Source organism: Pelophylax lessonae (genome assembly GCF_965119305.1).
Source record: "Pelophylax lessonae genome assembly, chromosome: 4".
Taxonomy (NCBI): domain Eukaryota; kingdom Metazoa; phylum Chordata; class Amphibia; order Anura; family Ranidae; genus Pelophylax; species Pelophylax lessonae.
This window is the reverse complement of record NC_138771.1, coordinates 636,491,676-636,504,917: the sequence shown is the minus strand read 5'-3', so window position 1 is coordinate 636,504,917 and position 13,242 is coordinate 636,491,676. Positions and strand designations below refer to the sequence as shown.

The 13,242-nt window shown below is 49.3% G+C and overlaps 1 protein-coding gene across 7 annotated transcripts in view; it reads right to left on the bottom strand.

The window, feature by feature from the left end:
- MINK1 (misshapen like kinase 1) overlaps positions 1-13,242 on the bottom strand; it is a 249,643-nt gene that overhangs the window by 149,196 nt on the left and 87,205 nt on the right. For all 7 annotated transcript variants that reach the window (XM_082253310.1, XM_082253312.1, XM_082253313.1 and 4 more), the window contains exon 2: positions 6,289-6,354. In XM_082253310.1, the coding sequence (XP_082109436.1) occupies positions 6,289-6,354 (66 nt within the window). The remainder of the gene's footprint in view (positions 1-6,288; positions 6,355-13,242) is intronic.

Genomic DNA, 13,242 nt, shown 5'->3' with positions numbered 1-13,242 from the left:
TTGGGACAGCGTAAGCAGGGGAAATCTCCCGAAGATTCTCAAAAGGAGGCTTCTGGAGGACTGAGAGCACCAAATTGTAGTCCCAAGACGGCAACAGAGACCGCATCAGAGGGGTATAGTGTCTAACTCCCTTAAGAAAAGTACACACCAAGAAGTATGTGGCCAAGAGTCGTTGAAAGAAGACCGCTAAGGCCGACACCTGACCATTGATTGTACTCAAGTCCAATTTCTGCTCAACCCCCCGTTGAAGGAAGGTCAAGACATGAGCCACCGAAAAAAGAGCGATGAACCCCAAGAGACTCACACCACACAATGTACGTCTTCCACGTACGATGGTAGATCTTCCTAGAAGTAGATTTCCTAGCTTTTAACAGCATTGGAATCACCGACTCAAACAAACCTCTATCCATCAGCACCTGGCATTCAACAGCCAAGCCGTCAAAGCCAGCGACTGTAAAGCAAGATGTAAGATTAGTCCTTGGGACAGCAGATCCTCCCAGAGAGGAAGCTTCCAAGGAATGTTGGCGACCAGCCGCACCAGATCAGGATAGAAAGCCCGGCGAGGCCAGTACGGGGCCACTAAGATGACTGGAATCCCTTCTGGCTCAATCCTGCGTAAAAGTCTTGGCAGGAGCTTGAGAGGGAAAGCGTAAATCAGACGATACTGACTCCACGGGGAAACCAGCACATTGATGGCGTCCGCCAGAGGATCCCATGACTGAGCCACAGACCTCTGCCCCTTTCTGTCGAGCCAGAACACCAACAGATCCACCTTGGGGATGCCCCACTGGAGACACAACTGATGAAACACCTACGGATGAAGGGACCACTCCGCTTGGTTCAAAGCCTGCCGACTGAGGTAATCCGCCTGCCAGTTTTCCACCCCGGGAATGGGAGGGCTGGAACGAATTGTTCTGCCCACCTTAGAATGCAGACTACCTCAAGAGCAGCCAGGACACTTCTTGTGCCCCCCTGGTGATTAACATAAACCACGGCCGTGGCATTGTCCGATTGAATGCGCACTGGACATCACTGAAGATCATCCGTCCAATATTCCAGACACAGATTGATGGCTCGGAGTACCAAGACCACCCGAGCAGAAATTTTGCCAAGGATGCCTCCCTAGCTGGAAAGGCTGGCATCCATGCTGACCACTGTCCAAAACAAGGGGAGGAAGGATTTGCCCAGCCGAAGCACGAAGCCACCATATCAGGGACTCTCATTCCTGGCTCAGATTGTAAAGAGACTGCGGATTCTTGTCCCATTTGGCCAGAATCTCCCTTGCAGGGACCTTGTATGGAACTGTGAAAACGGAACCGCTTCGAAGGTAGACACCATCAGGCCCAGCGACCGCATGCAAGTTTGGAGGGATTGCCATCTGCTGGACAGCAGGAGAAGAATTACAGCCTGCAGTTTCTGGAGTTTGTCCAGAGGAAAGAGCACTCTGGCTAAGGCAGAGTCCAGAGTCAGACCCAGATAGTCCAGCTTTGTGGATGGAACCAGAGCAGACTTCTGAAGATTCAGAATCCAGCCAAACTCCCTCAAGCTCGTATGGTGACTTCCAGGTTTTCCACCAGAGCAGTAGGAGACTCCGCTTGCAGCAGGAGGTCGTCCAAGTAGCCCAGTACCGCGATCCCCTATTGGCATAACAATGCTGGCACCGGGGCCAACACTTTCGTGAAGACCTGAGGAGCAGAGGCGAGACCAAATGGTGATGCCACAAACTGATCATGCTTCCCTCCCATGGCAAAGTGAAGGAAGCGTTGGAGACCGACACATATTGGATTGTGAAGGTAAGCATCCTTGATGTTGATGGAGGCAAGAAAAATCCCCCTGATCTAGGGAAACCACCACTGTGCGAATGGCCCGCACAAAGCAGTTCAGCGCCTTGAGGTCCAGAATTGGACGCATTTTGCCTTCCTTCCATCCTGGGGACTGTAAACAGGTTTGAGTAAAACCCCTGAAAACATTCTGAAGTCGGAACCGGGACAATCACCCTTTAAAATAAAAGGTCTTGCAACGCCCCAAAAAGAGCCTGTAAGCGGACTGGGGACAGTCGCACGTTGGAACGAAGAACCTTACCGGAGGGTAAGAATGAAACTCGATCTTGTAGCCAGACCGAATGTCCACGTCCACAGGTCCGGGAACCAGCGAAGACGTACCCCCGCCCCAGATACGGGTGAGGGCAGCCCTTCATGCTGAAGGGGCCTTGTCCACAGGGTTGGAGAAGCCCGCTCTTGACTTGCCAGACCAAGTTCGCTTGGATCTTCCAGAGGAGGCCCCAAAGGGTTTCGGTCCCTTGTCAGTCAAACCTGAGGGATGAAAAGAAACTTCTTATGAGCCAAGAAGGAGGGCCCACGTCTACGACATGGGTCCTTGCCCTTAGAAGCCTGCGGAAGAAAGGTACTCTCCCCCCCCCCGTGAAACCTTTAATGAAGTCATCCAGGGTAGCACAAAACAGGCAATCTCCTTGAAAGGAAAGATCAGTCAAGGCCTTTTTAGAAGTCTGGTCCGCAGACCAGAATTTGAGCCAAAAGGCACGCAGAAGGACCACTGCCAAAACAGAGAGCCGAGCCAGATAAACTGCAGCACTGCAGCCCCTGGACCAGCTGGTCCGCCAGCTCAAGGCAATGGTGGGTATCAGCGTCAGTGCCAAACCAGCCACGGTGTACATATTGGGGGCCACAGCCTCCTCCTTCCTGTCAGTCGGGTCCTTAAGGGCCGGGGACTCTTTAACCGGAATCATGGTTGCTTTGTTTAATCCGGAAACCGGAGGATCCACCACCAGTGGAACAGTCCATTTCATAAGAAGGGACTCCTCATAGGTGTGTCACCTAGCAAAATCGCTTAGGGACCCCAAGGGGATGCTTTGGTCATTCCCACTATATAGTGACAATTCTGTCAAAATAGGAGGGGAAAAGGAACACCTTTTTCACTCTGGATGGCTTGTGAATGCCTTTGCCACAGCTTCAGCTGCGTCCTCCATCTTTAAGGTCTCACGCACAGCTACAATCAGTGCGTCCACCAGCGCCTTTTCGTACAAGGTTGCAGAAGTGGAGGAATCCTCCTCACTATCTGAGGATTCAGGGCGCGTGGTCCCAGACCCAGCAGGGTGTCCCACGTCTGAGGCGGCCGAATCAGATTCAGCATCAGATGAGACCGATGAGGCAGAGGAAGGCGGGGGGTGCTTTTTGCCAACCCGTCGCCCAAACGCCAACCTCCACTCGGGACATCGAGGACTCCATGACCACCTGTGCATCGATGGGACCCGAAGGGCCGCAGCCTTAGAAGGGAATCAGGTGTGGAGATGTGCTTCAAAGACTCACCGAGTCACCAGGGGACCCCACAAAAATGTGTAAAACACTGCTAAGGGACAACCCCCACCGCTCTGGCAGCCCACCCGGTTGCTAGCCACAGAGCACTAATCGATCCTCAGAGAGGGAGAGGACCCCACCAGGATCACCACCCCGCAGAAACAAGACACCACAGCTACCAGGAGAATCTGCATAGCACGAACGGAAGTTAGGAAATGAAAAGATCCAGGAGTCAGCACCAGGGGATGAGGGGGGGCTCCCTTCACCAAAATCGCCGCCCAGAGGGCTCCACTGTGATGGCCGCCACTATTTCCAATAGGAAACGACCAAAAAAAGGCCACCGGACCACACAAACATGGCCGCTGTGCATCAAGCACACAGGCTACAGGAAAATGTACCCCTCACAGCACCACAAGGCTCCCAGGGACCCAGGAGGGATCCCTAGGTCTCAGAAAACCTCACAGGCAGGAAGGGAGGGGCCCTGGCAGGAGTCCCCACCAGGTACTGCCCCCCCCCCAGCAAATCGCCCGGTCACCGGCGGCGCACCCCCTGCCCCCATCGCCAGCACAGCACCCTGCCCCCCCACCCTAGGCAGTAGACCAGGCCACCCCACAGCCCCAGCATCCATGAAGGAAGGGGGGCATATGGGGGGCTAGATGGCCCACAGGGACCACTAGACCGATGAGGGGGGTGCCTAACAGAAAGGAGGGGAACCCAGGGGTCTGACCGTCCCATGGAGGGGCCCAGGTCCACCCCAAAACCATACAGGGGGAGGGAGGTGGACAGTTACTTACCATACCAGGAACCAGGCGGGCACTGCTCCAGACAGACAGAACCTCCTCTCTATCGAAATGGGGGGGGGGGGGTGCCTCGGGCTGAGAGCTGGTTGTATGCAACCTCGTAGGCCAGCTCCCATTTGGTGGGGCTATATCGCGGCCAACCTAGCGCGGAGCTGAGGTCTGCGCATGCTCGCTGGCCAGACTGGTGCCCTCTGGATCTAGATTATACAGCCCGTCGCCCAGTCAGGCAGTTGACTGTAGACCTCATCCAGGAGAAAATAAATTCTATCTAAAAAGAAAAAAATGCCAGGACCAGAGATCCCAGCAAGGAACTATAGCAGAGAGAGGGAGTATACCCCCCCTGTGAATGCCCATAGGCGTAGCCAGACTTTTTCTGCCTAGTGTCCTACTCCTGTAGGGAGCAGTATAACCCATTGGTTAAGAAGATCAGGAGCTGTGTCTGTCAATGTACGAAATAGAAAATTGGTTTAAAGATAAAATGAAATATGGCAAAGAAGATAGGAAAAAAAAAGAGCGAGACGTAGGAGGAAAGAGGGAGAAAGGTGGGGGTTCGGTGAAAAAAATATAAGTATTAGGGGGAGGAGGAAAGTTAAGAGGGAATACGAGGGGAGATGTAAAAAGATAAGATTAGGGGGAAGGGAAAAATGGGGCAGAGCAAAAAAAGAAGGAAAAAGTGAGGGAAGAAAAGAGGGAAAGGGGGGAAAGAGAGGGAAAGGGGGGAAAGAGAGGGAAAGGGGGGAAAGAGAGGGAAAGGGGGGAAAGAGAGGGAAAGGGGGGAAAGAGAGGGAAAGGGGGGAAAGAGAGGGAAAGGGGGGAAAGAGAGGGAAAGGGGGGAAAGAGAGGGAAAGGGGGGAAAGAGAGGGAAAGGGGGGAAAGAGAGGGAAAGGGGGGAAAGAGAGGGAAAGGGGGGAAAGAGAGGGAAAGGGGGGAAAGAGAGGGAAAGGGGGGAAAGAGAGGGAAAGGGGGGAAAGAGAGGGAAAGGGGGGAAAGAGAGGGAAAGGGGTGAAAGAGAGGGAAAGGGGGGAAAGAGAGGGAAAGGGGGGGAAAGAGAGGGAAAGGGGGGGAAAGAGAGGGAAAGGGGGGGAAAGAGAGGGAAAGGGGGGAAAGAGAGGGAAAGGGGGGAAGAGAGGAAAAGGGGGGAAGAGAGGGAAAGGGGGGAAGAGAGGGAAAGGGGGGTAGAGAGGGAAAGGGGGGTAGAGAGGGATAGGGGGGTAGAGAGGGATAGGGGGTAGAGAGGGATAGGGGGTAGAGAGGGATAGGGGGTAGAGAGGGATAGGGGGTAGAGAGGGATAGGGGGTAGAGAAGGAAAGGGGGTAGAGAAGGAAAGGGGGAAGAGAAGGCAAATGGGAAAGGGAGAAAGGTAAAGCAGAAAGGAGAGAGGGGAAGACATGAAAGCGAAGGGAGAAAAAAAAGCAAGATAAAAGGAAAGAGAAGACGGTAAAAGGAAAGGGAGAGAAAGGACAAAGGGAAGGGAGAACAAGAGAAAAAGTAAAAGCAAAGAGACATGGAGGAATAGGAAGTGAGAGGAGATTGAGGGAGGAAGGTAAAGGGAGAGTAAGGAAGGATGGGAAAGGGAAGGGAGGGGAGGGTGCAGGAGGAAAGGAAACAAAAGTGAGGGAAGATGGGAAAGGGAAGCAAGGGAGAGTAGGGGGTGGAAGGAAATGGGAGAGTAAGGGAAAATGGAAAAGGGGAGGGAGGGTAAAGGAAGGTGGAAGGAGTTTGGGGGGGGGGGGGGAGAAGAGGGAAGATGTGAAGAGGAGGAATATAAAAAAAAAAAAAAAGCAAAGGTAGCATAGCTCTTAAGGTTAAAGGGCAGTCAGACCCACAGGCATGATCCAAAGCTTCTACATCTTCTGGAAGCGCCATAAACATGAAGAGGAACTTTAGCCAAGTATTTATGTTTAGGTTGTGAAGGAGGAGAAAGGTGGCAGGAAGAGACCCCCACCTAGGTAAGTCATTGGCTGAGATTGTCTGATCTGGTAAGGGAGGGTCAGATGGGCCATTGTACTCTCTCATCTATGGATATCTCAAAACAAAGAAGATGGAGAGGGCAAAGAATAATGAGGCAAGGAGAGGAATGGTGGAATGGGGTGGAGCTTAGGCAGAATACAAGAGCCAAGTCTGAACATACAGTATACAAATAAAGTATGATAGCAGTGAAATGCATTTCTCACCTTATACACCTGACCATAGGTGCCATTCCCGACCACTTCAACCAATTCAAAGATCCCAGCTGGATCCTGCAAAACACAAAATGTCACAGGGTTATAACCATGAAATCTCAGTTATAAAAGCATCATCAAGGCAAGAGGCGGTAACCCATCCAAGTCAGAGCTGATTGTCTGGGTTGGATTACTGCACCTCGCACCATGATTTATCTTTCCATTGACTGCTTTAAAAGAAAACAAATGGTTTTGTGTCAATTTTATTTTATTGTTATAAGGGCTCTTTCACACGGGCGGTCCGATCAGATCCGCCTGTCAGTTTTTTAGGCGGATCTGATCGGATCCTCCATGCAGCTCTGTGGGGCAGCGGGTGTCAGCGGAGACACCTCCGCTGACACCCGCTGCCATCCGCATCCAATCCTGTGCTGAAATCTTGACGGATGGAAACCCTATTTTTCCATCCGTTCAGTAATCGGAGCGGAGCGGATCTGATGAGAGCGGACAAGCGGTCCGCTCTCATCCGATCCCCCATAGAGGGCAGCGGGGGCTGAGACACCTCCCTCTCCGCACTGCAAGCGGAGACGGAGCTGTCATCCGCCCGGCTCAGCGGGGATCGCGGATCGATCCCCGCTGAGCAACACGGATCCGCCTGCGGAGGCGGACCGTGTAAAAGAGCCCTAAGTGTTAATTTAGATCTGTTTTTTGCCGCTGACCGTATAATATCTTTAATTCTTTTAATAATTTAATTATTTTCATACATGACAAGGAATTCCCAGTGCACCACGGTTTATCTAAAGACATTGCACAGTAGGCATTGCCTGCTTACAGGCTCAGTTTATTCAATCAAAAGCTCACATGAAGCTGTAGGATAAGCAATGGGACACTGCCGTGAATCACTTCTATGTGTAACCCTCAGCTTGAGCTATTGGGTTCTGTAAACATTGAGCTTCTATTCATCCTCTGGCTGTAAAAAAATAATAAAAAACTACACAATATTCATATGCAACATTTCATAATTTACTTTACTGATTATATACAAAACCCCTATACATTCCCCTTAACTAAGGAAATAAAAAAGACGTACCAGGCCTGATCCATTTAACCCCTTCCCTCTCACCCTGGCTCCCTTTAAACCAGGCATGTCCAACCTGCGGCCCGGAACCATAGGCAATGCGGCCCACTGCCCCCTGACAATTTTTTTTTTTTTTACTGGGGAGGAAGGAAGTCGAGTCGGGGGCACGGCCACAGAGGTTTCCAACTGTAGGCAGAGGCTGCCTCGGAGGGGATCATCCACTAGTTGTGTTAAATTAGTGCAGGGGAGGGGGGGTGCGGCAGCGCGGGAAGGGCGCAGCAGTGTTTTATTACTTATATACCTTAACTATAGTATATATTTTATATGCGGCCAGAGATAATTTCTCTTCACTCAATGTGGCCCAGAGAAGCCAAAAGGTTGGACACCCATGCTTTAAACCAGGGGTGGGGAACCTTTTTTTCTGCCAAGGGCCATTTGGGTATTTATAAAATTATTCGGGGGCCGTACAAAATTATTAACTTAAAAATGTGCCTATTATATTTGGTCAAACATTTTATTAACTTACCCCTAATTTGATGGCTGCAACTGCATCTCTTTGGTGAGGTGTGTGATGTTAGCTGGTATTGATCATGTTGCTACTCGCAACTGATTTTCCAGGTTTGCATTGGTTAGTCTGGAGCGCAGTCGACTCTTTGTGGTGGTAAGTTTTGATAGGAACTGATGGTGGGTACAGCTGGCTGGTACTGCTGGTGGGCACTGCTGGTGGGTACTGCTGGAAGGAAATGTTGGCTGGTACTGCTGGTGGGTACAGCTGGCTGGTACTGCTGGTGGGTACTGCTGGCAGGAAATGTTGGCTGGTACTGCTGGTGGGTACAGCTGGCTGGTAATGCTGGCTCTGGCTGGTACTGCTGTGTGTGCTGCTGGCGGTAAATGCTGGCTAGCAGCGGCGCCGCGCTGGAGGAAGAGGCAATGTTTCCTGTATTGGTCACAGGCGGAGTGGATTTGATATCACTCCACATGTGACTCACTCAGACTGTCAGAATGGAGTCGAAACTATACAGGAAGCATCGGCTCCATTCTGACAGATCAGCTGAGAGACACAGACTCAGCTGCACGGGGGGCCGGACCAAATGACTTCGAGGGCCGCATGCGGCCCCCCAGCCATAGGTTCCCCACCCCTGCTTTAAACAGTTAACACAAAGGGGGGGGGGGGCAGGAAGGAATGGTGATCATGCGACCACAGCTCCATCTTTGTGCTCAGAGTGTGCAATGAGTGTGCTTTTAGCACAAACATCGGCTGCACAACGACGCATATGTGCAGCACGTGGGCGTTAAAGCCAACCCTTTTGCTGATGCAAATGTGTTGGGCAGTCATAAAGCGGTGAAAGGGGTTTTCCATCTCCAGGTGATTAGATGGACTATCAGTGAGTAAACAATTATTCCCAATGGTGAAAATGCCTCTGAGATACCCCAGTAATCACCTCCTGGTAGCTTAGAAATCAATGCTGTACATGACTCCTTATACTGTTCAGGAACAACCCAATTATGGCCTTGGAAAGTGAATGTTAAACGCAGGTTTTATTTTTTTTGTGAGGGCACATTTTAAATGTAATGCTATTTTAAAGTTTTTTTTTTTTTTTCATGATTCCTATTTTTTACATGCTTGTTGTTCCATAATATTTAGGGAACAGAATTGTAAATTTAGCCTCTGCTGGCTACCCGGATATCAGAGGATGTATCTCTGAGCAGACTGATAGATCTGCTTTTGTTATAAATAAGTAAAACACAATCACTGTGTAGGAGATGCTAGTAAACAGAACCTTAAAAACATGACTGCCTATGGCTGCCCCCATGCACAGTTAGTGTGTAACAATTATATGTATATATAAAATCTAGTCTAAACCAAGACTAAAAATTCCCCTTAAAGTGAGCCTGAACACCAAAAGCAAAGGTCTGTTATCTTATAGAGAATGCAAAATTGTTAGAGGTGCACCGAATAGAAATTTTGGTGCAGAAACCGAAACCTCAAATGCAAGATGCACTTGGCAAAAAACAGAAACCGAAAATGACAGTTTTTAAAAGATATTTATATTTTTATATAGAATTGTATTATATTTGACTTTTTAATTAATATCATGCATTTAAATTAATAATAATTTATTGTTGGCCATTATTGGCACCTCTCAAGAAAAACAAATCCCTTTAAATTCTACGTAGGTCTTCATACTGGTCCGTTCGCACTTCTGTTGTGGTGTTAAAAAATTCTAATTTCTGCATTTTTGGTCAGTTAAAAAAAAAAATAAAAACACACCTCCCCATTGAAACGCATTAAAAATGCAGCAAGAACGCATCAATAACGCACCCGTTACATTTTTGATGCGGTTTTGGAGCCACTTGACCTATGAAAAACAAAAACTTAAAGAGGTTGTAAACCCCCCTTAATGACTTTTGCCTATAGGTAAGCCTATAATAAGGTTTACCTATAGGTACTGTAAATATCTCCTAAACTTGCACCATGTAGGAAATATTTACATTATATCCAGCCAATGATGTCATCAGCACATGCGCTCTGAAGGAACGGCCACCTGTGCCGTTCCTTCAGAACCCTGTGACATTAAAGGCGGCTCCCACGTGCATGCGCAGGAGTGATGTCATCATGCCTCTGGCCAATCAGATGACCGGAGGACGCGAACCAGGAAGAAGAACGGCCGAAAATGTCTGCCGTGTTATCGGTGAGCTGGCGGCACTGCGGGGGCTTCCTTCTAAGGTAAGTATTTCATGCGATGCACACTAGCTCATTATGCCATTGTCTTTCAGGTTTTTCTTTCATTTTTTTTCTGAGGCTTACAACCTCTTTAACCACTTAAGCCCCGGAGGATTTGGCTGCTAAACGACCAGGGGGTATTTTGCGATTCGGCACTGCGTGACTTTAACGGACAATTGCGCGGTCGTGCGACGCTGTACCTAAACAAATTTGGCGTCCTTTTTTCCCACAAACAGAGCTTTCTTTTGGTGGTATTTGATCACCTGTGCGATTTTTTGATCATGCGCTATAAACAAAAAAAGAGCGTAAATTTTGCAAAAATAACAATATTTTTCACATTTTTATATATGAAATTCCCCCCAAAAAAATGTAAAAATCAAAATTTTTTTAACATTTTCGGCCAATTTGTTTTATGCTACCTATGTTTGGTAAAAAAAAAAAAAAAAATCGCAAAAAGCGTATTTTGATTGGTTTGCGCAAAAGTTATCTCGTTTACTAACAAAGGGAAAGATTTTTGTCATTTTTTTTTTTTTTAACGCGTAATGGCGGCGATCTGCGATTTTTTTTGCGGTACTGCGACATTGCGGCGGACAGATCGGACCCTTGACTGACATTTTTGACACTTTTGGGGTTACCAGTGACATTTCTACAGTAATCAGTGCTATATACAGGGGCGTAACTACAGGGGTTGCAGTCGCAACCGGGCCCCATGCTCCAGGGGGCCCTGTGCGGCTCCCCTGTACACCTGGATAGGAGGGGCAGCAGGGGCAGCATGTAGAGAAATCACTGCCCTCCTTTTTCCTCCTGTAGCTGCAGGGGGAAAATGGAGGAGATTGGTTCCTCTGTATGCTGCCCCCGCCACTCCTCCTATCCATCCAGTTAACTTGTGTTCTGCTGTCTCTGGGCCCCTGTGTGCTCCCCTGGTCCCCCCCCCTACTGTGCTTCCCCCCCCCCCCACTGTGCTGCCTCCCCCTACTGTGCTCCCTACCCTCTCCTGCCGGCTGCTGCAGGGGATGTGTCACAATAGAGAACCAGGAAGGGGTCGGTAAATAGGTAATTTACCAGCTCCTTCCTTTTCTCAATGGACAGAGTCATAGTCAGTGACATTGTAAGAAAATAAAATAAAATGATAAAAAATAATACAATTAAAATACCAAAAAAATAAAAACAACTGACACCAGTGGGTGAACTTCCAGGATCGTAAAGGTCACACTTGCAACCGGGCCCTGGCATTCCGCCACTGTGGGGAGGCCCCAACATCGCAGGAAGGTGGCCCACTGCAGAACTTGTGAAAGGGTCCCGCAACGAGAGTAAAGGGCCCCAGGATCAGTGGGAAGAGTCCCAGGCTTGAAGGGAAGGGCCCCAGCCAGGGGTCCAGGGGGCCCTTCATGGTTTCCTGCACCGGGGCCCTGAAGGTTCTAGTTACGCCTCTGGCTATATATATGCACTGTTACTGTAAAAATACACTGGTAGTGAAGGGGTTAACTTTATTTGAGAGGGAGGGGCTGTCTGTGTCCCTAGGGGCGTGCTTTCTACTGTGATTGGCTGTGGCTTCAGCTGTAACGGTGATCAACGGTTCCACATAGTAGAACCGTATGATCATCTCTCATACACAGGGGAGAATGACAGGCAGCTTGTTTACACAAGCCGCCTGACTTTCTCCCTCTCCCGCGCCGATCGCAGAGTGACCGGCGGACATCGGGTCTGCCGGTCACACGCGCGGGGGGGTCCGTGACCACGCGGGGGCGCGCGCTCGCTCCCTAGACCCTCACAAGCAAGCGACGTAGACCTACGTCAGTTTGCCTGTGAGGGGCTGACGACGTAGATAGTCATGCGGCGGTCGGCAAGTGGTTAAGCACAGCAAAATCGGGGTGAATTTGAGGCAAAATCATATGCATTTTGGGTGCCATTATCAGCACCTTTTTCTCTTATCGGCAAAATGGCGATAACACCCATTTTCGGCAGATATGTTTCTGTGGCCGAAATTTCGGTGCATCTCTACAAATTGTCCCTAAGCAGATCCCTGGAAAAATTATTTTTTGTTCTGAATTGCTTCTGAAAAACAGTAGTATCTTTTCTGTTCTGTAATCTCGTAGCTGTATATCATGTATATGTAAAGCGCTGCGTAAATTGACAGCGCTATATAAGTACCTGAAATAAATAAATGATCTATGGCAACCTTTTTCAACCAGGGTGCCCAGGAACCCTGGGGTGCCTTGAGGTTTCTTCAGGGGTGCCTTGGTAAAATGCCCAAAAGTTGCCCCAAAACTGTTTACAAGCCGGTGGGTGGATGAAAACTCCCTTTTAATTACACAAAGCCACAGGCTTATATTGTTCCCTATTACAACCTTCTAGCTGCCAACCTCCTAATGACCAATTACCTTATCAGTTGATAAGGAGGATGTCAGTTGCCTGTATATCATTCTTGTTTGACCCCCCCCCCCTTCCCTCTCCCCATCAGCTTTGGGGTCTCATTAGCAAAGTGATGGAGAAAAACTGAGGTAGAAGAGAAACATTGGAATAACAGTTTGCAAAAGTGTATTTACTTTGGAAAAATAAATCACCGTTGAGTGTCCTAGGTGTATTGATGTTGCTGCATTATGTAAAACAATCAAAAACGTTTTTACATTTTATAATGAGGTGCCTCTAGAGACTGTCCAAAGCCCTGACTGAAAAAAGGTTGAGAAACACTGATCTAAGGCACCGCTGCCTCTGGCTGCCAGTTTAACCAGATTTCAAGTGATTTTTGGTGAGGTCACTACTGTGCTGTTCTTCTTGCTTTAGAGGAAGTTGCACTTGAGAATAGTGGTGCACCGAAATATTCGGCCCAAAAACGAGCCTATCCCCTTTCGGCCGAAAACGAGCCTATCCCCTTTCGGCCCGAAAACGGGCCTATCCCCTTTCGGCCCCGAAAACGGGCCTATCCCCTTTCGGCCGAAAAAGGAGCCTATCCCCATTCGGCCAAAAAACGAGCCTATCCCCTTTCGGCCAAAAACGAGCCTATCCCCTTTCGGCCAAAAACGAGCCTATCCCCTTTCGGCCAAAAACGAGCCTATCCCCTCTCGGCCAAAAACGAGCCTATCCCCTCTCGGCCAAAAACGAGCCTATCCCCTCTCGGCCAAAAACGAGCCTATCCCCTCTCGGCCAAAAACGAGCCTATCCCCTC